The 25,108-nt window shown below is 41.5% G+C and overlaps 1 protein-coding gene across 1 annotated transcript in view; it reads left to right on the top strand.

Moving 5' to 3' along the window:
* Window positions 1–25,108, top strand: part of LOC138650900 (fibrillin-2-like) — a 263,684-nt gene that overhangs the window by 3,222 nt on the left and 235,354 nt on the right. The window contains exon 2 of the mRNA XM_069740769.1: window positions 9,668–9,973. Within this exon, the coding sequence (XP_069596870.1) occupies window positions 9,804–9,973 (170 nt within the window). The 5' untranslated portion in view covers window positions 9,668–9,803. The remainder of the gene's footprint in view (window positions 1–9,667; window positions 9,974–25,108) is intronic.

The raw sequence follows: 25,108 nt of genomic DNA, 5'->3' as shown, positions 1-25,108 counted from the left end.
GAAATTATATCTGAATATATACATTCATATGATTAAAAAATGCAAAATTTTGCTCATGGTATTTTCTCATGCAACTAAATTAATCTTAGTACTAACTTAATTGTACACTTCTAGATCAGCACTGTAGTAACGCGGGTAGTTGACTGAAAGTAAGTGCAGGCCTGCCAGTCTGGGAGCCCTACTTACACAGGCAGCCCACTAGATGGAGATCCAACTTGGAGTCTCCACATTTAAAAATATATTGTCACACCACTAAAGTAGCATCAATTTCCACATTGTAGAAACAGTATAATAAGCCTTTGACACACCTTCCACTACAGACAACCCACAAGATGGAGATCCAACTTTGAGTCTCCACAATTAAAAAAATTGTTTGTAACATCAGTAGCAGTAGCAGTAGCAACAGCACACACAGAAGCCACAACAAAGGTGGCACAGGCTGCAATAATTTGATATCAATGCATGACACTAAAAACGACACCATCACCTAGTCTGACTAGTCTGTGACTGGGGTGCAAGTCATTGAAGATCTATGACTTGTTCATTTTCATGAAAGTTAGGCAGTCTACACTTTCAAGAGACAGTCGGATGCACTTATATGTCCAGAATACACCAGCAGCACTGAAAACATGTTCCGAGAGAACGCTGGCTGATGGGCATGATATAACCTCCAAGGCATTACAGGCGAGCTTAGGCCACTTCTCCATTTTTGAAGACCAAAATGCAAAAGGGTCCAAACCCCCCTCGTGGCATTCATATTGAGCTCCAGATACTCCTGCACCATCCTCTTCAGTTGTTCACAACCTTTTAAGTAGAGGAGCTGCGGAGACACCATCACGTGTTTCTCAACGCAGGCAGTGAATAGCCAGGCCTTTCCCCGGGAAGGAACAACCAAGGGAAGGGCGGCATCCAATAAAGGAAAACATCCAATAAAGGAAAACCACCTATGCCAAGCATGGTATCCATCCACAGACAGCTGTTTCGGGGGTTTTGCCCCTCATCAGTGTGGAGTAGGAAACTGGCTATCAGGAGCAGTGCCTAGTAGAAAGTCTATAAAGGCACGGATGATTGACCTCGTGGAGACCAAAACATCCAACACCGCGAAGACACCATCACGTGTTTCTCAACGCAGTGATCCAGAACACTGCCCCCAAATATGCAAATGCAAGTAGAGGAGCTGCGGAGACACCATCACGTGTTTCTCAACGCAGGCATCCTTTATTGGATGCTGCCCTTCCCTTGGTTGTTCCTTCCTGGGGAAAGGCCTGGCTATTCACTGCCTGCGTTGAGAAACACGTGATGGTGTCTCCGCAGCTCCTCTACTTGCATTTGCATATTTGGAGGCAGTGTTCTGGATCACTGCGTTGAGAAACACGTGATGGTGTCTCCGCGGTGTTGGATGTTTTGGTCTTCACTATGTTCACAACCTTTTAGACGTGTATTCTGTTCTGCTGGTGCTCGGGCTGGTCTAAAAATGTGTGAAACAACTCATAGAAATTGCCTATGCCACTTACACTGCTGCTGCTAATGTTTTTTAGATGATGCCTTGACGTTCCCGCAGTCAGACGTCTTGAACTGGGATGCACACTCTGTACCTCACTGCTATATTCGGAAAAACAACCCTAAATTTGACTACAAGCATGTTTTGATACTCCAGCTTGCGCTGATCCCTGTTACGGGGGGAAAGCATCTGGCTAAATTTACCATTGTACTCTGGATCTAACAGAGTGGCAACCCAGTAGTCAGTACTATTTCTAACCCTAAGAATATTGGCATCATGTTGAAGATAGGGCAGCAACAAGGTGCTCATGTGTCGACCGCTTCCATGATGTCCAAGTCCATGGTGTGTTGGTAGTAACACTCAAGGTTGCTTCCTCCATCCCCTCCCACCAACCACGAACAACAGAGAGGAGATCATTGTTCTATTCATCGTCTTACTGTTGTGCGTCCATCACCTCATCCTCCTCCATTTGTTCCTCAGCTCCTGTAACTTCTCTAACAGTTTATATGGTACCATGAGCCCATCTTGATCACTATAAGCCACACTCTCATGGCACCCATGTGTGCGACGACAGTCCAGAAATTTGAGATATTGTTATCCCTTCCGCATCCTCCTCTGCTTCCATCTCTTCCTCTGGGACCACCACCTCCTCAAACAGACTATTCAAAGTGTGCTTCATCGTGTTAATGACCAGAATAGTGATGAGAAGACTTGGCAAATTCACGGAGGAGGAAGAAGCAGCAGTTGCGATTGATGAGATGGCAGGTGGTTGACGAGGCCTGCTAGTCCGCATTTTAGCACAGTAGGATTTCCACACTAAGACACGTTGATTGTGCATGTGCCAGAGTTGGGGCTGAGGATTGAGTTCTTGTCATTTTTGCATGACTTTGTGCCTGTGGTGGAAGCCGCAATGCAACCTCTTTGTTTTCCTCCACTTCCACCCCCTCTGCTGAGCTACTCAGCTGCATACCTCTAAGTTCACACCAAGTGCGATCTACAACCACATTGTCGTCCTCTCCATTCTCACAATCCTCACCCTGAGAATCAACCTTCTCCTCTTCCTGCCCTGACACCACAGTACAGTCCGCGTGCCCCTCTGGTATCTGAGTCTCATCAGGATCACTTCCACCCCCGTGGTTATCATCTGGTGACGAAGGTCCAGATTCTACTTGGACCCTATTTCACCCGGCTCTGGATCCAACATGAAAAGATTTTGGGCATCAGTGCAGATGCTTTCCTCCTCTGGATTCTGTGAATCTTTGGAGCAGACCTCTGATGCCCATGGAATAGAATTTGTGAGCAGCTCTACAGAATGGCCCATCTGTGGTTCCTCACAGTCAGTTGGGGGGAAACAAGGGTGATTGCGGTGCCACCTCTGAGGATTGCACTATGTGCAATGTTAAGGTGGGAGAAGAGGAGAAGCCACTTGATGCAGTGCTTGCCATCCACTGGAGCACATGCTCTTTCTGAGCCTTATCTACAGCAGACCACTGTGTAGCTGCCAAAGAAAGGGAGTGGAGTAACCCGTCCAGTAGCAGATATTATCAGTGGTCTTTGGATATGACGAGACAGTGTTTGTTCAGTTGAACTTTCATTAACATTATCATGTAACCCACATACACGTCAAACACCAAGCCTATTCCCCATTCCACCACAACCTTACTTTTTCTGACTCATGTTGTATGTAGCCTTCATCTCTTGTAGCCTTTTTCACAACCTTTTGCCCACAGCTGTCAGTTACCTGTCACTAAATGAACAATCACTATTTATTTTCTCAGATAGTGTGCTTGAAAAACACTGTTATACCTACAGATTTTGATGATGAAATGTGGCCTTCTGATTTCCTACTGAAACACAGTTCTATCACAAATGATTTGGATTAGCTAATTGGGCCTCCTGGCTGCACCCCAATATTAGGCCTAATGATTCTTAAGTGGAAATATGTCCTTCTGATTTCTCACTGAAGCACAGTTTTATCACAAATTATTTGGATTAACTAATTGAGCCTCCTGGCTGCACCCAATATTTGGCCTAATGATTCTTAAGTGGAAATCTAGCCTTCTGATTTCTCACTGAAACACAGTTTTATCACAAACAATTTGGATTAGCTAATTAGGCCTCGTGGCTACACCTCAATAATAGGCCAAACAATTTTAAATGGAAATCTGTCCTTCTGATTTGTCTCTGAAACACATTTTTATCACAAACAATTTGGATTTGCTAATTGGGTCTCCAGGCTGTACCCCAATATTAGGCTGATCAATTTTTCAGTATAAATCTAACCTTCTGATTTGTCTCTGAAACACAGTTTTATCACAAACTATTTGGAGTAGCTAATTGGGCTTCCTGGCTGCACCCCAATATCAGGCCTAAAGAATTTTAAATGGAAATCTGACCTTCTGATTTGTAACTGAAACACAGTTTTATCACAAATGATTTGGATTAGCAAATGGGGCCCCCTGAGACTGCAACACAGTTTTTGCACAGTCTACTTAGATGCTGAAAGATCGATTACGCACAGGACAGGATCTTATCTAGCTTATTGACAAGTTCACTTGCAGTTCTAGCAGGAGCTGCTTCTCTAAACTGTTACACTGAAAAAATGGAGCCAGCAAAACAAGATGTCCGCTTTTTGTATGGTCAGGGACATGTTACTTTGACAGCCAATCACAGAAGACCTTGTGTCAGGATGTTGTGGATGGTTTAGGCTCCCTAATTGGCTGCCGGAGTCAACACACATAAAGTTAAGGGTGAAAAAAGAGTGTGTCATCTAACCTCTCTACACCCACTTCCCTCATCAAAGATGTCCTCCGTCCCACCCTCTCATCATACAGCTCCACTATCCTAGCCACAGTAATTACAAAAGCATTAGTGGAAACGCGGTGATTCACCGAACTGTGACCGAATTTTGCTGACTTTGAGTAAAAAATGCTCATGAAGCCGAACACAAATCCGAATGTGCCACATTGCTCATCTCTAATTAGCACCAGCACACCACAGCCAGCAGTATGGTGTCTAATCGCAGACTACAGACTGACACAAACAGCTATGTGCAGTTTTCTCAATAATTTAATATTGAAATGTATGACTCTATGCCAAAAAATTTAATTAGCCATACAAATACAAATCATTGAACAGTAATGGAGAAATTGATAACTCTACATCAGTGCTTAATATTTACCATGATATTTACCATGACTGTCATTTGGCACCCAGACACATTATAATAAAGTTGGCCAATTCTACAGATATTGGTGTGATTGGCTGGCATCTAATGTGTATGAGAGCCTACTGACTCTAGATTGACTGATGATGTCAGGGAAGAGAAAGAATGACATGATTCCATTCCAACAGCCGATCCTTTGGTTCTCACTGGAGATAAGCTGCGGCCATTGGGGTCTGGCCACTGGTATAAATAGAGTCTATTGGACCTGGGCCCCCATTTGCATGTTGGTCAGATGTATGTGCCCTTGGAGCATTCTAGATCCTATAGACATATTTGTTTGCTCCCCAAGTAATAATGTCCCTTATCCTGTCTCCGTCATGTATACATTTCCCCTATCCTGAGCCTCCTCCAGTAATAATGTATTCATCTTGGCCCCTTCCAGATTAAAGCCCCTCATCCTCATGTTATAACATTTCCCCTTTCCTAGTAAAATGTCTCCTATTCTGGTATAAAGTCTCGCACATCGTTGACCTCTTCAGTTCTTCTCCAATACATTTACAAAAGAAACAAACAATTCTCCTCTTCCTCTGCTCCCACCCAGTGCAGCGTCTTCTTCTGTAGCCAACGCAGGAGCCGACAGCTGACCTCAGTGTGCCAGCATGGGCATCGCATGTCGTCACTGCCATGCGCCGATCATGACTTGCAAGCCAAAGTTAGCTGCCAGCCTCTGATTGGTCAGTGTTGTGTATTGCAGCACAGGGAACTAGCAGGTGCCTGCGCTGCAATACATTTCATCTGAATCAGCATCCTCAGATGCACATTCAGGTGGAATTGGCGTTAGTGTGCCCCCCTCCTACACAAACCCGGTATGCCCCCGAGTCTGGCAGTGGCTCTAGTAGGGGACACAGGTATGCTTAGGCGAGGGGGTTTCAGGGAGCGTTAATATTTCATGCAATGTTAGAAAGTTATTGCAATGGTTAAAATCACTTTAATGGTGGAATTGTAGGCCAATAACAAGGGGCACATTGATTAAATCAATTTTCTTACAAGGGAGTAGGGACAGTAAAATGACCTTGCCAAAGTGCAATTCCTTTTAGGGAACCACCATTTTTAAAAAAATATAAACTGATAAACTTTAGTCATGCTAAATGTGTGCAGAAAACAGAACCAATTGTCACTAATTATTCTCACTGAATGAACAAAGGCACTCTCTAATGAACAAACGTCCCTTTTCCTTTGTGTACTGTGCAATTTGTCCACTATGGAAGGCATTGGAGATACTAGATATGCTGACCTAATATATCTTCTAAAAGTTACAGGGTTATCTCATAAGTACATGGAAAAACTAGATTATAAAATCAAGCCTTCAAAGAAATCAAATTATATCAGGGATGTTATCATGATATGCAGCCTATTGGAATACTATGTGCAAGAGTGTACCAATTAAAGGGTTTTCCCACAAATAAAGTTAATTTTAATCAAGAGATCTTAGAATTCTAAAAAAGTTCCACAATTGGATGTGATCAAAAAATGTTCCTGTGCTGAGATAATCTTATACATTATCCTGCTGTGTACTGTGTAATGGCCGTGTTTGACCATACAGGAACATGGTCTGATCATACCACATCTCCTGGGCAGGGGAGGAAGCAAAAGAGAGTATACAGACAGGACAGCAGGGGATCGCAGCTGAACTGTTGGTGCTATAAAACTGAATTCATACTGCTAATATATGTTAGATTGTAAGCTCTCACGAGCAGGGTCGTCTTATCTTGCTTTAGTTATTGTATTGTTAACGTTGTTACTTATGACTTGCGTTTGAAACTGTTAAACTCTAAAGCACTGCGGAATATGTTGGCGCTATATAAATTAACATTATTATTATTGTGAACAATCATTTAATTGTACTAATTCTGATTTATAGTCTTGTGTTTTAGTCCCAGTTCTACTGCTTGTTATCCAGAAAAGTCAACAAGCTTGTTTACAGCTTTGTCCTCTACACCTTACCTGAACTTCTACAATGCAGTGGGACAGTTAGATTTTATTACTTTACCCTTCTTTACTATATAGCTCCTGATGTTAAAATGTCAATTCCAAGAACATAAATCACCACAGTAAACCCTGCGCAGATGTTGTCTTAACATGGAATGCTGAGATTTTTAGCTTCAACCATTGCAGGTTTGAGAATGCAGATCTAATAGGGGGTTTCAAATTGTTCGTTACGCAGGATCTCTTTAGGTTTGATTTGGTCCTTCCTAGGCTTCACCATTGGTAATAATTCAGGTGAAAATTTTGAAAGTACCTAAAATTATCTTGAAATTTGCTTCCAGTAGAACATAAAAATGAGAAGAAAACGAAGTCAGTTTTTGTGCCTATGCAGCATTTGGTAACGTCTTTCGATACTGCCTCCTTTTCTGTCCCTCACCTAAAACTGTGGTGGGTCTCATGAGTGAAGAACACCGGCAATTTGAGAAGCACTGCTCTAGTATATAAAATAAACTTCATCTTTTAAGCATTGGTACAAGTAGTTCACTGTATATAAAAGGTTACTGAATGTTTATGTAGATAAATTCTATATTTGAGCTATTAAATCGTATTCAAATAACATTACTGTTAGCCTAAGCTTCTCTAAAATATCAAAATTTGTCCAAAAGAATAAAGAATGGTGTTACCAAATGACAAAATTGAGCAATTGACAGTCGCACTGTACTTATGGAAGACCATGGCTTATTAGAGCAAACTGCTACATAGAAAATCTTAAAGGGAACCTTTTAGTTCCCTTGAAAATCCCTAACAGCTACTATGGATGCAAACTTCTTTAAACTGAATGTATGCGATTACTAATACTACAATGTTTGAAGAATATAATTTTATTCTGCATTAAGTCATGAATTGTATTCAGGGCAGGCTATTACTCACACCCAGGGCAGTGTGATCAGAATACACAAGGCAGGACTAGCCAAGAGGAAGAGATGCCCCTGTCCTGCTGGACTAGTCCAGCTTCATTAACAACTGTGACACTGCAAAATAAAATTATAGTAATCACACATAACTCCCATCCAGATTTAAAAAAAATAAGTCTCCATATCATTATGGCAGATATTGAAAAAATTCATAGTCCTGACATTTTGAATTTATCCTTTAGATAGAGCACTGTCAGCCAACATTGATAGATGACAGGGGAGATGAAAACTGTGATGAAGTCACTAAGTAGCATCGACAGCTCTGGCAAAAATTAAGAGATCACCACATCAAAACCTTGTCATGGGCAGCCCAATCTCCAGACCTGAACCCCATTGAAAACCTCTGGAATGTAATCAAGAGGATGATGGATAGTCACAATGTCATGATCCTTGCCTTGTTTTGGAATCTCTCTGGCAATTTCAGTCCACTGTTACCTGCAAGCAGTGTCAATTATAGTTCCTTTCTCTGGCTTGAGCAGCTGACCCGTTATATCGTGATTTGTCCTCTGCCCGTTTACCTAGGTCCTGTTTCTGTGTTCCCCTGTGACTTCGCTCATTGCAGTACTTGCTCTCCATGTTGTGACCCCTTGGTATTTGACTCGGTTTGTCCTTTGACCTGTTTGACTGTCTTGATTTCTGGATTTCCTGCTTCCAATCGGCTCTGACTTCTTTGGCTTGTTTCTGACCACGTTTATTGCTGTGACCTCTGGTACTTTGTTCCCTCTCTGTTGCTGACCCGGCTTTTTCTGACTACTCTTTCGCCACCTTGTGGCTTCTGCCTGCTGCTCCGTGATTTCACTGTGAGTGTGCCTATTTTCCTTCACCTGCACCCCCTGGTAGAGTTTATGTGCTACTGCGCTGCATCAGGCATTACACACAAGCCATCAAACAAAGAAGAATTGCTTAAATGTTTGCGCCAGAACCTTCACACTGGTGGAAAGCATGCCAAGACGCATGAAAGCTGTGATTAAAAATCATGGTTATTCCACAAAATATTGATTTCTGAACTCTTCCTGAGTTAAAACATTAGTATTGTTGTTTCTAAATGATTATGAACTTGTTTTGATTTGATCTCATTATTTGAGGTCTGAAAGCACTGTTTTTTTTTTTTTTTGACCATTTCTCCCTTTCATAAAAAAAATACAAAATGTATTGCTTGGAAATTCGAAGACATGTTGTCAGACATTTATAGAATAAATTAACAATTTACATTTTACTCAAAAATATACCTATAAAAAGAGAAATCAGACAAACTGAAAATTTTGCGTTGGTCTCTTAGTTTTTTGCCAGAGCTGTATGTAGTGATGTCATTGGGATAGAACAGTAGCTGGAATTTTTGGTAAGCACTCTGGGTTTCACTGTTTGTTGCATTGTCAGGGGGCACTGTGATTGACAGGAATGAAAATAGTAAAAACAGGAAATGTGGATTAAAGAGTAGATCTAAGAAGGTTAGACATAGGACTAATTATGACTATCATCTAGAGTTCTACAGTCGGCAAAGACTGTATGAATGGGCTTTGCAGCAAACAAGTAAAGGATCTGATAACGCTATGTAAAATATAAAAGCACACAGTAGTCGGACATAAATTTTTCGCAAAATTAACTTGAAGGGTGTAGGACACATTTTACAAATGCACAAAGTACCCACAATTAACAATACCATTATGATTTAATTCCCTCACATATGATTCATAACTTGTCATAAAGCACCCCGGAGAGATAATCACGTATTCTGTATTGTCGTTAACCGTAAGCAATGAAGAAAGTTTTATTATTTTATAATTTTGATTGGTTCCCATAGGATTCTCAATAATATTATTCATTTTTGTGTTTGAGCCTTCTCAGATATACAGTTTATTAGAGAACTTTACTGAATACATTTGACAGAAAGCTCAAATGTGACATATACATAGCATAAAATGAGGAAGACATTTAACAAACCATTATTTTTGCTGTTTAAATATCGGTGTTAAGAATTTTGTTTATTATTGTGTAAATTGTCATAACTGTAAAACCATAAAATGTAATTTTCTTTTGCAGCCTCTGCAGGAGTGCAACAGGACTGGAGATCTCTATGCTCAGGAATATTGACAATCTTCCTTCATTAGAACAACAGTAACAAGCAATCAGGAAAAGTAATTTGGGAGATTGGACGAAACCTTCAACCCCTATTATCATGGGGGTGATATGGCTGGCCAAATTCATGCTGGGATGTACAGCACTGTGGTATGCGGAGCAAGCTCAGGGCCAGCTGGAACTCGGTGACCAACAAGTGGACAGGTTTGCAGTCTATGAAGACAGGCAAGCACTCAGGGTGAGAAGGAGAGGACAAGACACATTAAGAGGGTAGGTCATTGATTTCATTTTTCAATATCTAAAAACCTACTTTTCTAACAGAGTACCTGAACAGCGACTGATATTAAGCCCTTTTGGGATATCACATTATGGTTCACTAACTGCTCTCAGTGTTTTAATATTTTTAACTTCTCTACTACTTAAAGTGTCAAAATTCAATGGACAAATGATGGCCGCCAGTATAAACTATGTTGAACTTCCCAACTGTCCACCAGTGGCAGACGTCTGGGAAACTGATCAGCCATGTTGGATGTAAGCCTAGTCCTTCTTTTGTTCTGCTGGTCCTGTAGTTTAGCTAATGTCAGAAACCTTTATCAGTGGTCCCCTACTAGGAGAAGAGAAAGGGACATGTTAATGGTTTATTCAAAATGTACCAAGTATTTAAGGCTCCTTTCAGTCTTATATTTGGACGTTTACTTCAATCCCTCTGGTATTTTCTTAAGAAAGAATAGTGTAGTCTCCAATGCACTGTCAAAAATGCCAGACATTTAACAGACTCCATTAATGGAGCCTATCAGGATTAAATAAGGTTGTTCAACACTGAAAAAAATATATTTTAGACTTGGATGTTTTATTTAGATGTCTGAAAATTGTTAAATAGCTATTTTATAGTTGTCATATTGCTGGTTATTATCTATTGACATGAGTGTAAAGTTGGCTAAACCCAAAGATTTTAACAAGACCGTCCAACACACAGGAACCACTCTACTCTCTTCAGTTATCATGTGAAATTAAGCATCCTATTGTTCGTGGAGATAAAGCCACTGCCAGATGTCTTTGGCAAAGACTTTAGCCCACCATACACAAGAGATCGTTCGGCAGCCATCTCGCCTTTAGTCCCCACTTCCTAAGCAAAACACTTGGAAACTCATCCTATCCAAGTGTGCAGATGTAAGGGGTATTCGATAGCGCTAGCTATCAGCTGAATATATTCATATATAAACCCAACTGTATACTTGTTCTGCCCCGCAAATTTGGGCAGTCATGGGGTTGTTAGGCTTTCCAAGTAAATAAGAGGATCTCAATCTAACATACAATGATATTCAGTCTTCATTCTGCTTCCAAATGGCCATTTTTATGGTCAGGAAATTAGGGGCTGGTAGTATTTGCTGTGGGTGGTGTAATCAGCAGTTGTCCAAGCCTGAGGGGATTTTCTAGTCTGGGTAAATGATCTGCAGCTTTCTTCACTGCTAAAAGGAGAAAGTGCTGCAGTTGTCTATTTTCTATTGCCCCTTTTACAGTCTGTTTTGCTCTAATCATTTGGCAAATGTTTCTTTAATTTAGGTTGAGCGGGTTGTTAAATAGACATTAATTTGACACCTCCATATCATTCAGAAAAGCTTATTGAAGACTGTTTGTTTCTCTCAAAGAATAAAGGATATAAGTCTAAGCAGGGGTGGACTGAATATTGTTACTCTTTAAGAGGCAAAGGTCATCACTAGTGATCACTGGTCATCAGCCCACGAACACTGCTCTAATGTCAGCGATCAGTCCAACCTTGAGTTACTTTTACAGGCTTTCAATGTCACTCCCTTTGTCTTCATTATTTTAATCCTTGTTATTAAACATTGAAAAACAAATGTTAAAGGGAATCTTTGTCACTGCGCCTGTGCAGAAGATCAATGCAGACACTGCCCATAGGAGGGCAGACAAGGTTCACGTAACCACACGCATGCACAGCGCATGCGCGGAGATACATTGCTGAACAGGTCAGTGTGGCGCTAATGGGAGGGGGACACCCTCATTATGAAGACAGGAGGCAGGGATTTCTTCCAGGCACCGCACGCCCGGAGCCTGGAAGAAATCATTAGCAAATAACATTATAAATTAATTTCCCAAGATCTGCACCGCAGCTATGAGGCAGACAGACTGGTTTAACCATTCTATTACCTGTATGCCCATAGTAATAGATCAATATCGTCCAGGGGTGACAGATTCCCTTTAAAAGTATTTGTCGGACTCATTCTGCAATTTAAGCCTATGATTCCCATAATTTGTAGAATATACTTACATTTAGTAACAAATTTGGTAACAAAGTTTTTAACATTGTATGGATGGGGTCACACAACTGTCTTCTCTCCATCTGAAAAAAACCTGTCCATTTATGCTAATAAGACTGATCATGGTTTGATCAGAGTGGAATCTGAGATAGGGAGAAAAAAAGTTTCTTTATCTTCTCCATTATGTACGTTTGTGAAATTCGTTCCCAAGTTGGTTGTCATCCGAGTGCTGTTTGATTTCTTTTGCAGACTGGGTGAGTCCCATCAGATTCATCTAGGCAAATCGTAAATGCTGCAATTTTTTTCCTCAGCTCCACTCAGTTCAAGGAAAAAATTGGACTGGTACACAACCCCATAGAATAACATGGGGACTAGGAGTGTCCGATAAAACCTCGGATAGCACTCTTCTGTTTAAACGGTCATGTGCAAGAGCCCTTAAAGACATAGAGTTGTAATGCGATCTCGAATTTTGTTTCAAAAGTATGACGACTCTATAAATCACCCAAGGATTGGGACCCTATGACATCAGAGACTAAAGAAAGCAGTCAGGTCTACACCTTTCTGAAGCCATGTCTGTTCTCTGCAGACGCCAACCCTAAAAAACCTTCACAAATGTATCAGACTTTTCCAGCCACGATGCCAAATGATTTCTATTCCATAAGCATGGTGATCCCCAGCGAGGCTGTTAAAACAGTACTGCTGTATGCAGTCATCACACCTGGAAACATTTACATGAGTATGAAATGTATCTGCTGTGCATCAGGCCAGGGTGGAGCAGAGGGATAAAGAGGTCTAGTTCTTTCAGTTCTTTTCAGAAAAATGGCAGGTTTTTTTTGGATTGTTTTTCAGTTTCAAACATTAGTTTATACTTAATGAAAATGTTGTCTCCATCGTGTCTCACTCTACAGGATGGCTGTCTGCTCTGCAATTACAAAGAAGGTATTGTTGAATACACAATGTCATTCCCATACGTAGAATATCAATGCCCTTATTGTACTGTAACCAAGCAATGGTACGACAATTTTCCTTCCAGAAGTATGAGTTGAAGAGGCATCAGTCTGGTACTCGACATATATGTTAGGATTACATTAATAATACATAATATTGAGAAATATAAAGTATTAACTCAGTGAAAGTTGTCCAATTCTTAGACAACCCCTTCTTAATGGGAATCTGTCACAAGGTTTTTGCTATCTGATCTTAGAGCAGCATAATGTAGGAAAAGAGACCCTGATTCCAACCATGTATCACTTAGTTTACTGGGTTGTGACACAGTCAGACTTCTTAGATGTGGCATGTAGTAGAGCTCAGAAAGCTAACCCCACTCACACTAAAGCTCTCTATATACATTGTCTATTGACAATCAGAGGAGGGGGCGTGTTCGGACCAGAGTTCACGTGCACCATGGTCTCATCAGTGATTAATTTCATGATGATAAAACCTTCACTGTATGGAAACAACAGCACAAAGCCTAATAAGTGACACATCACTGAATTCAGTGTCTTAAGGTACCTTTACACTAAACGACTTACCAACGATCACGACCAGCGATACGACTTGGCCGTGATCATTGGTAAGTCGTTGTGTGGTTGCTGGGGAGCTGTCACACAGACAGCTCTCTCCAGCGACCAACGATCAGGGGAACGACTTCGGCATCGTTGAAACTGTCTTCAACGATGCCGAAGTCCCCCTGCAGCACCCGGGTAACCAGGGTAAACATCGGGTTACTAAGTGCAGGGCCGCGCTTATTAGTAACCCGATATTTACCCTGGTTACCATTGTAAAATTTAAAAAAAAAATACACTACATACTCACATTCTGATGTCTGTCATGTCCCCCGCCGGCGTCCACAGGGTTAAAACTGCTTTCGGCAGGAGCACTGCTAATGAACGCGCTGCTGCCGAGAGTTTCCCTGCACTGACTGTGTCAGCGCCGGCCATAAAGCAGAGCACAGCAGTGACGTCACCGCTGTGCTCTGCTTTACAGCCGGCGCTGACACAGTGGACGCCGGGAAAAAAACAGGATCCAGCAAATTTTTCTGCTGGATCCTGTTTTTTCTAATAGACTTGTATTAGTGACGGATGGCGATCCGTTTCATCTGTCGTGCACTGGATCCGTTGGAAAATTGCTGTCCATCGGGCGGGGACAACGCACAGAGGAAGGTTTTTTCCGTACGTCGGAAAATCGCTCAGCGACGGATCCTGTGCTGCCTGTCATTGGCTATAATGGAAGCCTATGGACGCAGGATCCGTTGATGACTGTCAAAAGCAGGACTCCAGCGACGGGTTATATCTTTTGAAACTGAGCATGCGCCGAAGAATTTCCAGTCAGGGAAATTCTCTCTCGCTCGCTCTTTCTCTCTTTTTACTATTGATGCTGCCTAAGTAGCATCAATAGTAACAAGATATAATGTTAAAAATAAAAAAAAATTAAAAAATCTCAATATTCTCACCTTCCGGCGTCCCGTGCAGCGTTACCGATGCTCGCGATGCTCCCGGCAGCTAGCGTTCCCAGTAATGCATTGCGAAATGACCCGATGACGTCGCGAAGACACATAAACAACAGGTGCACATAACCTCGACGGGTCCATCAGAAAAACGGGCCCAGGGCACCTCTTTTTTACAATCTGCACAGGATCCGTCTTTTCAACATGTTGACGGATCCTGTGCAGATTGTAAAAACGGAGATGTGAAAGAGGCCTTAGTTCTACATTATGCTGTTCACAGAATGTATAGTAAAAACCTGGTAACAGATTCCCTTTAAAGCAGTTGTTCATTACTAGAATAACCCCTTCTTGATCAAAATGTTAGGCCCCCATAAAATAATAAAGCTTATACTCACCTCCCATGTAACACATGATGTCGACACCCAATCAGCGCCGGGGTCACTGTCCCCGCCTTCGGCCAAATCAAACAAAGAGGAAGTCTAGGATGCAGTTGACCCCCGGACTTCCTCTGCATGTTCCATTTGATAAGAGGCAGGGACAGTGATGCAAGCGCTGATTGGGCACCGGCATCACATGTCATAATAACAGTGCGGAAGCCCTGAGAGAGCGAGTGCCAACACCACGGGAATTGTGCCAGCAGGGGAGGTTAGTATATGCTTTATTTTATGGGGGCCAAAGGAGGGGTATGACAAGTTGACCAAGTAGTTGCACTTGATAGCATTCCAGTCTGATCAGGTAGGCATATGAGTGACTGCACCACGGTTCTTTAAAGATGAGGTCAAAGTCCAGTTCAAAAGTGTTAAATTTTTGGTCCTATTTTATTCCTGTTGCTCCCTGAGTATTTGAGTATATATGTTTTTTAAATTTGCAATATAGTTCCCGAAATATAAGCCTTTTTTAATTTTGTGCTAATTCTTATGATCTCTTTAAGGGCATGTCTTTAGGCTCCACTGTATTTTTACCCTATCAGCAATGGCCCCTTTGTAAAAACCATAAAAAATAGCACTTAATAAGATGGCCCAAATCTCTGGAACCGTATAGAGCAGGATAATAAGGGGAGCAGTGGGAATAAAATAAAAGAGCAAAAACTGACGACTTTTGACTCGGTGACAGGTTCCCTTTAAATATACAAAGAGCTTTTAAGTGGTTGAAAAAATTGTTGGAATAAATTCCATGGCCTTTGTAAGGCAATACATCACCTAATCTCTGCATTTTTATCACCAGTTGTGACAGAGTGTGACGATTCCCTCTTACTAGCCTCCAGACAATTAATTTCCTGTAATTGAGGCTTCTCCTGGGGCTGTCAGGCATGACTAGATACTTCTATCCTGTGATCATAGGTAAACCTGAGGGTATTTAAATTCCTACCCCTATACATGTGAAAATATAAAAGTATTTTGAAAATACAATCATTCTTCTAGAAATGTTTAGTTTTATCTAAATTAGACTAACCAGATGTGTTCAATATTCACTCCGATCAAAAATTCTAGATGTGAAAAGATTCTGTAAATTCGAATCATGAGATTACAACATTTTAATTAATACAAAATACTTAGAGATTATTTACATTGTAAAATTGTATTTGATTGAATAGGGCACAAAGTAGCAGAAGATAAGACTTCAAAGACACTATTTTAGATTAGGTTTTAGATCCTTGGTTGCCACCTAGGCAAGATTTCCTTATGTGAACATGTAAGCATCCTGACAGTATGGAGAATTGATAACATATAATATATGTCATATGTAATCATATCCCAAACTCATAGTAATTCAATTTCCAAAAAAAGCCTCCTTCCCACCTTATGGCATGAAGTCTTAACAGTAAATCTTCCTATATATAAATTCCAAACAACAAGGTGTTAATAGTTCATTTAATTAGACCATGACTTCTTCCGATATATTGTAAGTAACCATAAGTTCCTTACATTAGAGACAGTCCACAAAGGTTGTGATATTTGACCTTAGCACAAGTGTAGCAAATTAGGTATTTTTCCAACACATTCAGTTTCCTCGCAAGCAATCACAAAAGAAGCAAGTCATTGGAATGTGACCCATTCACATAAGATTTACGAAAAGCCTATTGGTCAGTGTATTACAATACTGGTGATCACACTGGACAAAATGTAGTCTATATTAGAAGTGAGGTTTGAATTTTAAGTGCCATTGTCTACTAAAATTGCCCATATTGTATTCTGGTTTATGTTTTACCAACATAAACGTTGGTGGACAGCTATTTTCAGGTCTCTCCAGAGATGTTTAATTGGGTTTAGGTCAGGGCTCTGGCTGGGCCAGTCAAGAATGGTCACGGAGTTATTCTGAAGCCACTCCTTTGTTATTTTAGCTGTGTGCTAAGGGTCATTGTCTTGTTCTAAGGTAAACCTTCAGCCAAGTCTGAACCTTTTCCAGAGTGCTTTGGACTTTTCATCTAGGATATCTCTGTACTTGGCCACATTCATGTTTCCTTCAATTGCAACCAGTCGCCCTGTCCCTGCAGCTGAAAAACACCCCCATAGCATGATGCTGCCACCCCCATATTTCACTGTTGGGATTGTAGTGGCCAGGTGATGAGCAGTGCCTGGTTTTCTCCACACATGTCGCTTAAAATTATCACCAAAAAGGTCTACATTCCTCTCATCAGACCATAGAACCTTATTTCTCATTGTCTGGGAGTCCTTCATGTGTTTTGTAGTGAACTTTCTGCGGGTTTTCATATGTCTTGCACTGAGGAGAGGATTCCATCGGGCCACTCTGCCATAAAGGCAAGACTGGTGGAGGGCTACAGTGATAGTTGACTTTGTGGAATTTTTTCCCATCTCCCTGCTGCATCTCTGGAGCTCAGCCACAGTGATCTTGAGGTTCTTCTTTACCTCTCTCATCAAGGCTCTTCTCCCACGGTTGCTCAGTTTGGCTGGACGGTCAGGTCTAGGAAGACTTCTGGTGGTCCCAAACTTCTTCCATTTAAGGATTATGATGGCCACTGTGCTCTTAGGAACCTTGAGTACTGCAGAAATTCTTTTGTAACCTCGGCCAGATCTATACCTTGCCAAAATTCTGTCTCTGAGCTCCTTGGCCAGTTCCTTTTACCTCATGATTCTCATTTGGTCTGACATGTACTGTGAGCTTTGAAGTCTTATAGAGACAAGTGTGTGCCTTTCCAAATCAGGTCCTATCAGTTTAATTAAACACAGCTGGACTCCAATGAAGGAGTAGAACCATCTCAAGGAGGAGCACAAGGAAATGGATAGCATGTGACTTAAATATGAGTGTCTGAGCAAAGGGTCTGAATGCTTATGACCATGTGATATTTCAGTTTTTCTTTTTTTCAGTCAAGACAGGTTGCAGAGTGTACAATAATGAGAAAAAATGAACTTTTTTGAATTTACCAAATGGCTGCAATGAAACAAAGAGTGAAAAATTTAAAGGGGTCTGAATACTTTCCGTTCCCACTGTACATCTTAGTGTCTTGTAACTTGTTTTGAGCCATTCACTTTTCCTGAGAGCTTTCAAATTCAGCTTTACTCTACAAACAATGCTGAAATTTTGTAGGACTTGAAGGGAATGTGTCAGGACAATTTTACCACTGAATCTAGCACTGTGGCTGTATATTTCATAGTACCCCTGTCTTATAGTAATCCAACATGCCAGCAGTGAGAAATCAAGCTTTGGAGCCACATGGAAATTAGCCTGGATGTACACTGGAGACATGTTAATGCAGTCTGTGTATATTGACACAACCTCAATGCTTGCTAGACTAGTTTGCATGCTGTTTTAAAACTTGTGGGTTTTTTCTTCTAGAGCTGGTATATTTTTATGTTATACAAGTACCTATACAGCAACAAGTTGGAAAATCACCTTGACAGGTTCCAATGAAGCTTTCTGCACATGAACGTATGACAGGTCCAAACAGCCATTTTATAGAGTGCACAGAATCATTTGCTGCAAAACTGTATCTGCAATGTCATACAGAGGCATTCAAAAATGTTTATTGTCAGATTTATTAATGATCCACAAAAAATAAAGTATCCTGGATGCCTTCTTATAGAGCTATTCTCATTTAGGTTCATCATTTCTAAGGGAAAATAATATGTTGCAAAAGACGCACCATGTGGAGACCTACGGTTCCACAGTACGGTGGGGCAAAAATCCTAAATGCCTCCACACAACTTATTATTATTTGGAATTAATGAAAGATAAATATTGGATTTGTATGATTTACATAGGTAGAAGTGTAAAATATTGCTTCACTACCATATGGGACTGTCGTTTCGTCACAAAGATCAGACCTTTTGAATGGAGGCTGTCATTTAAGGTCAAACAAGTACTAGTATTTAATTTTCCTTTAAAATAAAGTATAAGGTTTATCTGGTTACTCATCAAATTCATAGGGAAATTAGGTTACAAGCTCCAATGGGATGCTGACTGATGCAATGGGCTGCCATTTCTGTACATATAATATTAGCAATAAAAATAATAGAGCATTTTAGCGAGAAAGGAGAACAATGTAGACTAGCGTCTAGTTGTCACATTCACAACCTCAAATTGCTTCCAAGACTTCCTTGTCAGGTTTTATTTTATGAAATGTGCCACTAACCAGTGCTTATATTGTACCGAGCCCAGCTCCGTTCTCACTAGAATCTGCACATTCAGTAAATTATCAAAAATTCCCTGTTTTACTTGGGCGTAGAGATCAAAGACTTCTGAAAAACATTGCAAAGTGCTGGAGTAGTTTTCTTGAATTTATGTATTTATGTTAAGTTCTTACCTACAATATGAAACCCCTTCCATCCGAATTGTCTTTCTGATGTGGTTGGTCCTTCTGGTGCATTTCAGTGTTTCTGGCACAGATTACAGTCTGACCAATCCATATAGTATTAGCTCAGACATATTTGTGAAAAAGGCTTGAAGTTTTAAAGTATGAGTATTCTAAAAAGCTACAGTACAGATCGCAAAAATTACACAGATTTACATTACAACCCGGGAGACACTCAATAATTTTCTAGGAAAGTTTTGTGGTATTTCTAGTATAGTCTGAAGGAGAGGTGCATGACTGCCCGTTCAGGCCCCACACTAAGAAAGTATATAAAGTCATCCTAGAGGATACATTGAAATGGTATATACCCTGGGTTTCAATCTAAAGGCACCTCATGACTTGACGAAGTTAGCCAAGTACTATTTCAAGTGATTAAAACTGTAGACAGGCCTGGGTTTACATGTGAAAGTGTTGGCAAAGAATATTCTTGCTATTCGTTAATGGAGATAATGGCTGAACTCATTGGGCAATCTTATATAAATCATAATTTTCACACTGACCACACAGGCTTTTTTAAACTCTAACATCTTGTTATTTTAGGAAACAACACATGCACTTAGCCACAGTGATCAGACTCTTACCGATACTTTTGTGTTGAAGTATTTAATGAGCATGCGCAAGTGTCATTGTGAATGAAAGGGGAGCAGGGTCAGTATTTGTCAGGATCTGTCTGAGGAATGAAATGGACATTTGCACGGCCCCATAGAATAATATTGGTCCAAGTGCGATCCAAAGTTTTGTCAGATCGCACTTGGACTGATAATATGGTCATTAGCACCCACCATAATAGTAGGTCAGCGATATCAAAGTGATAGAAAACCCCTTTGAAAACCTCTTTAATTACATCTTCAAGGAAACAGCCAGTTTAAAGTACAGCAATATTTACTAGATACAGTATAGGCTATGACTGTCTACATACTGTACCCGTAGCTGCTTCATAATAACAAAACTGTGTCTTACTAAATGAAATTGAAGATATGTTGAAAATTCTAAAAAATTCTCCACAGGAAAGATATATATCTTGGTACCGTGTTAGCCAGTAGATAGAAAAATATTTAGAATTGAGAGTCCTCAGTGGTTGATACCTTTTAATGGCTACACACCATGACCGTCACCCCCACATCACAGATCGGGGTGACTTTAGGCCAACAGATGGCTATCACATGTGCAGGGGGCTTATCTTAGTTATCCCTCCACTGCTCCAATGTGATGAAAAAACACACACAAGGCTATTGACCTCTTAGTTTACAGCAGGGGCTTATTCTAGGTATCCCATTCCTCTTCAATATACCACGAACTGCAGGGATTTATGTATATCCCACTTACAGTTCCACTTGAACCTTGCAGCTCTCTGGCGCCCCCCTTTCTCTAGGGTCAGATTAGGTACTGCACCTAGGGTAATTAGTCACCAGAAAGGCTGCCTGCTATGTACTGACTATTGGGCACGCTGCAAGGAGGCGATATAACTACTCCTGCTCAGGCAGGAACAATAATTTACAGCGCCGCAGTCGCTACAACGACACCCAAAGGCCCGCACACGGTATGCTGCCACCAGCTTCGTTTAAACGAGTCCAAAGCTAACCCAAAACAGTAGCGTAATTCCCTTCAGAAGACTTAAGGTACCGTCACACTAGACGATATCGCTAGCGATCCGTGACGTTGCAGCGTCCTCGCTAGCGATATCGTCCAGTGTGACAGGCAGCAGCGATCAGGCCCCTGCTGTGCTGTCGCTGGTCGGGGAAGAAAGTCCAGAACTTTATTTGGTCGCTGGACTCCCCGCAGACATCGCTGAATCGGCGTGTGTGACACCGATTCAGCGATGTCTTCACTGGTAACCAGGGTAAACATCGGGTAACTAAGCGCAGGGCCGCGCTTAGTAACCCGATGTTTACCCTGGTTACCATCCTAAAAGTAAAAAAAACAAACACTACATACTTACCTACAGCCGTCTGTCCTCCAGCGCTGTGCTCTGCACTCCTCCTGTACTGGCTGTGAGCGCCGGGCAGCAGGAAAGCAGAGCGGTGACGTCACCGCTCTGCTTTCCGGCCGCTGTGCTCACACAGACAGTACTTTTTTACTTTTAGGATGGTAACCAGGGTAAACATCGGGTTACTAAGCGCGGCCCTGCGCTTAGTTACCCGATGTTTACCCTGGTTACCGGCATCGTTGGTCGCTGGAGAGCGGTCTGTGTGACAGCTCTCCAGCGACCAAACAGCGACGCTGCAGCGATCCGGATCGTTGTCGGTATCGCTGCAGCATCGCTAAGTGTGACGGTACCTTTAGGGTACGTTTTAGGACTCGAATAGTCTCGAAAGCTTGCAATTTGTTACCACCTTTTCAGTTAGCCATTAAAAGGTATCAACCAATGAGGACTCTCAATTCTAAATGTTTTTAAAAATTCTCCAAGCACCACAGAAAATTCTCAAGGGCCTACGTGTGGAAAGTCCTAACACTTTCATCAGATAAAATTTTTGCATATCAGATAAATATAATACTGGCACATATGTTTTAAAGAAGCACTCCCAGAAAAAATTGTATTCCCTAATCTTTTCTAAATATGTATGTAATATAGTGTAGGTGTATTAACATTCCTACTCATCGACGCCTTCTCCAGTTTCCAGCGCCGCTTTGGCCCTCTTCTGGGTCACGTGAGCTCTCCTTCCTCTCCTTTATCAACATGCACATGGACTACTGTGCTGGGCAGTGCTACCTCCACCACTGTAAACTTATGAAGACTCAGAAAGAGACTGCATAGGCTTACTTTATGAAATGAGCTTCCGGTGACCCACCATTGTGTGATCCAGCAAGCCTGATATGCAGTCAGATTATCTAAAAGAAAAGTGGAGCGGCGCAGTAAGCTGAGAAAGATGGTATATGGGAAGTATTTTAATGCACCTAAACTACATCACATAAATGCTTAAAAGGATTAAGGGATAATATTTTGCACTGGAAGTGCTTCTTCACAAAAAAAATAATGTTTAGAACGTTAAACTGTTCACAAGGTGTTTCATTAAGTCTGTCCATTAACCATATTTTTGGACTACAAAATGCACTTTTTTCCCCAACAATTTAGGAGGAAAATTGGGGTGCATCTTATAGTCCGAATGTAGCTTACCAGAGGGGGGCAGCAGTGGTGGAGTGGGGTCACAGGAGGCACAGTCACAGCATGAAGCTGGCAGCGGCATGAGTGGGGCAATGCTCTGGGCCCTGGGCTGGGAGGAGGGGGTGTCCTGGCAATGCAAGGCAGAAGCCATTGATCATCCAGCAGTTGGCTTCAGGAAATGTCAGCGATGCAAGGCAGGAACTGAGTCCCCGTAATGCTACAGAAAAATGGTGTGTGAGGCAGCTCATGCGCAGACTGAGATTTCGAGTTGTCATTGAGCCAAGATCCAAATATTCGAATGAGCCGACACCAGCGTCGTTCTCCTGTAGCCCACCGCTGGGAGATCAATGTGTGCTGCAGGGACTCAGTTCCTGCCACGCACCGCCAACATTTTCCTGAAGCCCACCACTGGGATATCAATGGCTCGCACTGCTGGGGCATTCCCTCCTACCAGCCCAGGACCGGCAGCATCGCCCCACTTTTACCGCTGCCAGCTTCCTACACAGGCAATCCTGTTCCTGACTCCTGTTATCCTACTCGTCCGCTGCTACCACCCAGGAAGCTAAATTCAGACTATAAGATGGACCCGCATTTTCACATTAAAAATTATATATTTTTTTCCTATTTTTGGGGTGGGACATATGGTGGGTGCCCCTTATAGTCTGAAAAATATGGTAATATGTATAGACATGGAAAGATTTCCAAATCTAGAAGACTCAATCTACCATTTACCTCTATTAACTCTATTAACTAAGAAAATCTAAATAGGATGCTTGAAAGTCAATATCCTAAACTGAGCAACCCCTGTAGTGTCGGAGAATTTAATTTGACGTAAACTATGACGCACAGAATGAGACATCCTTGTAAATCTATATAAACTGCATCCTACATTCAGCACAGTCCTTTCTCACTCTCAATAGCCATAAAACTGGACATGAAGTAGGATCTGTATAAAAAAAAACCTTCCCATATAAAAAAAAGTTAAAGTGTTGTAAAGACTATGGTTTTTATGAGCGGCATATATTCATCAGTTTACATAAGTGTCTGTCGTTGAATTGTTAATTCGCTGCTTTATTTGCCGTCATTTCAGTTAGACAACAATTAGTGCACATATTTAGAATTGCTGTATGTTCGCACCACAGTCTGCAATTACATTGTGCATTCAAGCATTCAGACATTGTTTGGCACCCTTTGCCATTTGTTTGTTGTGTCTTTCGTCACCGTGGGGTAAAGGAAAGGACACACCAGCTGAAATCACTTACTTTCTCCTATGGAATTTTCCTCCAACATAGCTGTCCAAATATATTCATACATGTTGCTCAACATAATGCCAAACATCTGAAAATGATAATGATTAATAAGTGATTAATGAAATTATAATGAACGGTCTCTGTGTGCTGTGAGAATAAGCCTGTTGCATACAGATTTGTGGTGTGACCTGCTGATTGATCTCCAGGCAGAAACAAACCAAAAAAAAAATCATTCCTTCTCATGTACCAGGAATTGTCCTTCATTTTGTCTGGGGTTCTAAGAATCTAAATTCCCTATCAGCATGTCTTCGGGAGGAAAACACAGTAAAGCCACACAAACACATTGGAGATGTTGTCCTCGGTGGAGTTGGAACCCAGGTCTCTATCGCTACAAAGAGACAGTGCAAACCACTAAGCCATCATGATGCCCACAGGCCCGCACAAATCGTTTCTAGCAATGTAGTGGCACTGGTGTACTATTATGAGCGGCGTTTAGGAGGGATATAGTGGGCACTAGGAGTGATGTGGCTTACGAAGAGGCCTTTGGGATCAATGGCAGAAAGGAAACCTAATTATTTTATAAAGTTACAGACACAAACACACAATAATATCACACAATTCCATCACCTTTCTTTGATTATCCACTAATACATTGGTGTAAGAAGATTACAATACACGAAAAGAGCATCTAAATCCTGTGCTAACCACTAAGTCACCATAATAATAATAATAATAATTTTTTATTTATATAGCGCCAACATATTCCGCAGCGCTTTACAAATTATAGAGGGGACTTGTACAGACAATAGACATTACAGCATAACAGAAATACAGTTCAAAACAGATACCAGGAGGAATGAGGGCCCTGCTCGCAAGCTTACAGACTATGAGGAAAAGGGGAGACACGAGAGGTGGATGGTAACAATTGCTTTAGTTATTCGGACCGGTCATAGTGTAAGGGTACCGTCACACAGTGGCATTTTGATCGCTACGACGGCACGATTTGTGACGTTCCAGCGATATATCCGTGACGTTCCAGCGATCTCGCTGTGTCTGACACGGTCCTGCGATCAGGGACCCCGCTGAGAATCGTACGTCGTGGCAGATCGTTTGAAACTTTCTTTCGTCGTCTAGTGTCCTGCTGTGGCGGCATGATCGCATGGTGTAACAAAGGTGTGCACGATATTGTATACGATGTGCGCATAGTAACCAACGGCTTCTACATCGCACATACGTCATGAAATTATCGCTCCAGCGTCGTACATTGCAAAGTGTGACAGCAGTTTACGACGCTGGAGCGATATTGTTACGATGCTGGAGTGTCACGGATCGTGCCGTCGTAGCGATCAAAATGCCACTGTGTGACAGTACCCTAAGAATCGGGTGTTCATGTAAAGCTGCATGAACCAGTTAACTGCCTAAGTATGTAGCAGTACAGACACAGAGGGCTATTAACTGCATAAAGTGAATAGAGTGGATTCACAACTAACTATATAAGTAAACACCCTACCGGTGAC

This window comes from Ranitomeya imitator, chromosome 1 (assembly GCF_032444005.1).
Source record: "Ranitomeya imitator isolate aRanImi1 chromosome 1, aRanImi1.pri, whole genome shotgun sequence".
In the NCBI taxonomy this organism is placed as follows: domain Eukaryota; kingdom Metazoa; phylum Chordata; class Amphibia; order Anura; family Dendrobatidae; genus Ranitomeya; species Ranitomeya imitator.
The sequence above is the reverse complement of the archived record's forward strand: the minus strand, read 5'-3'. Positions and strand labels throughout refer to the sequence as shown.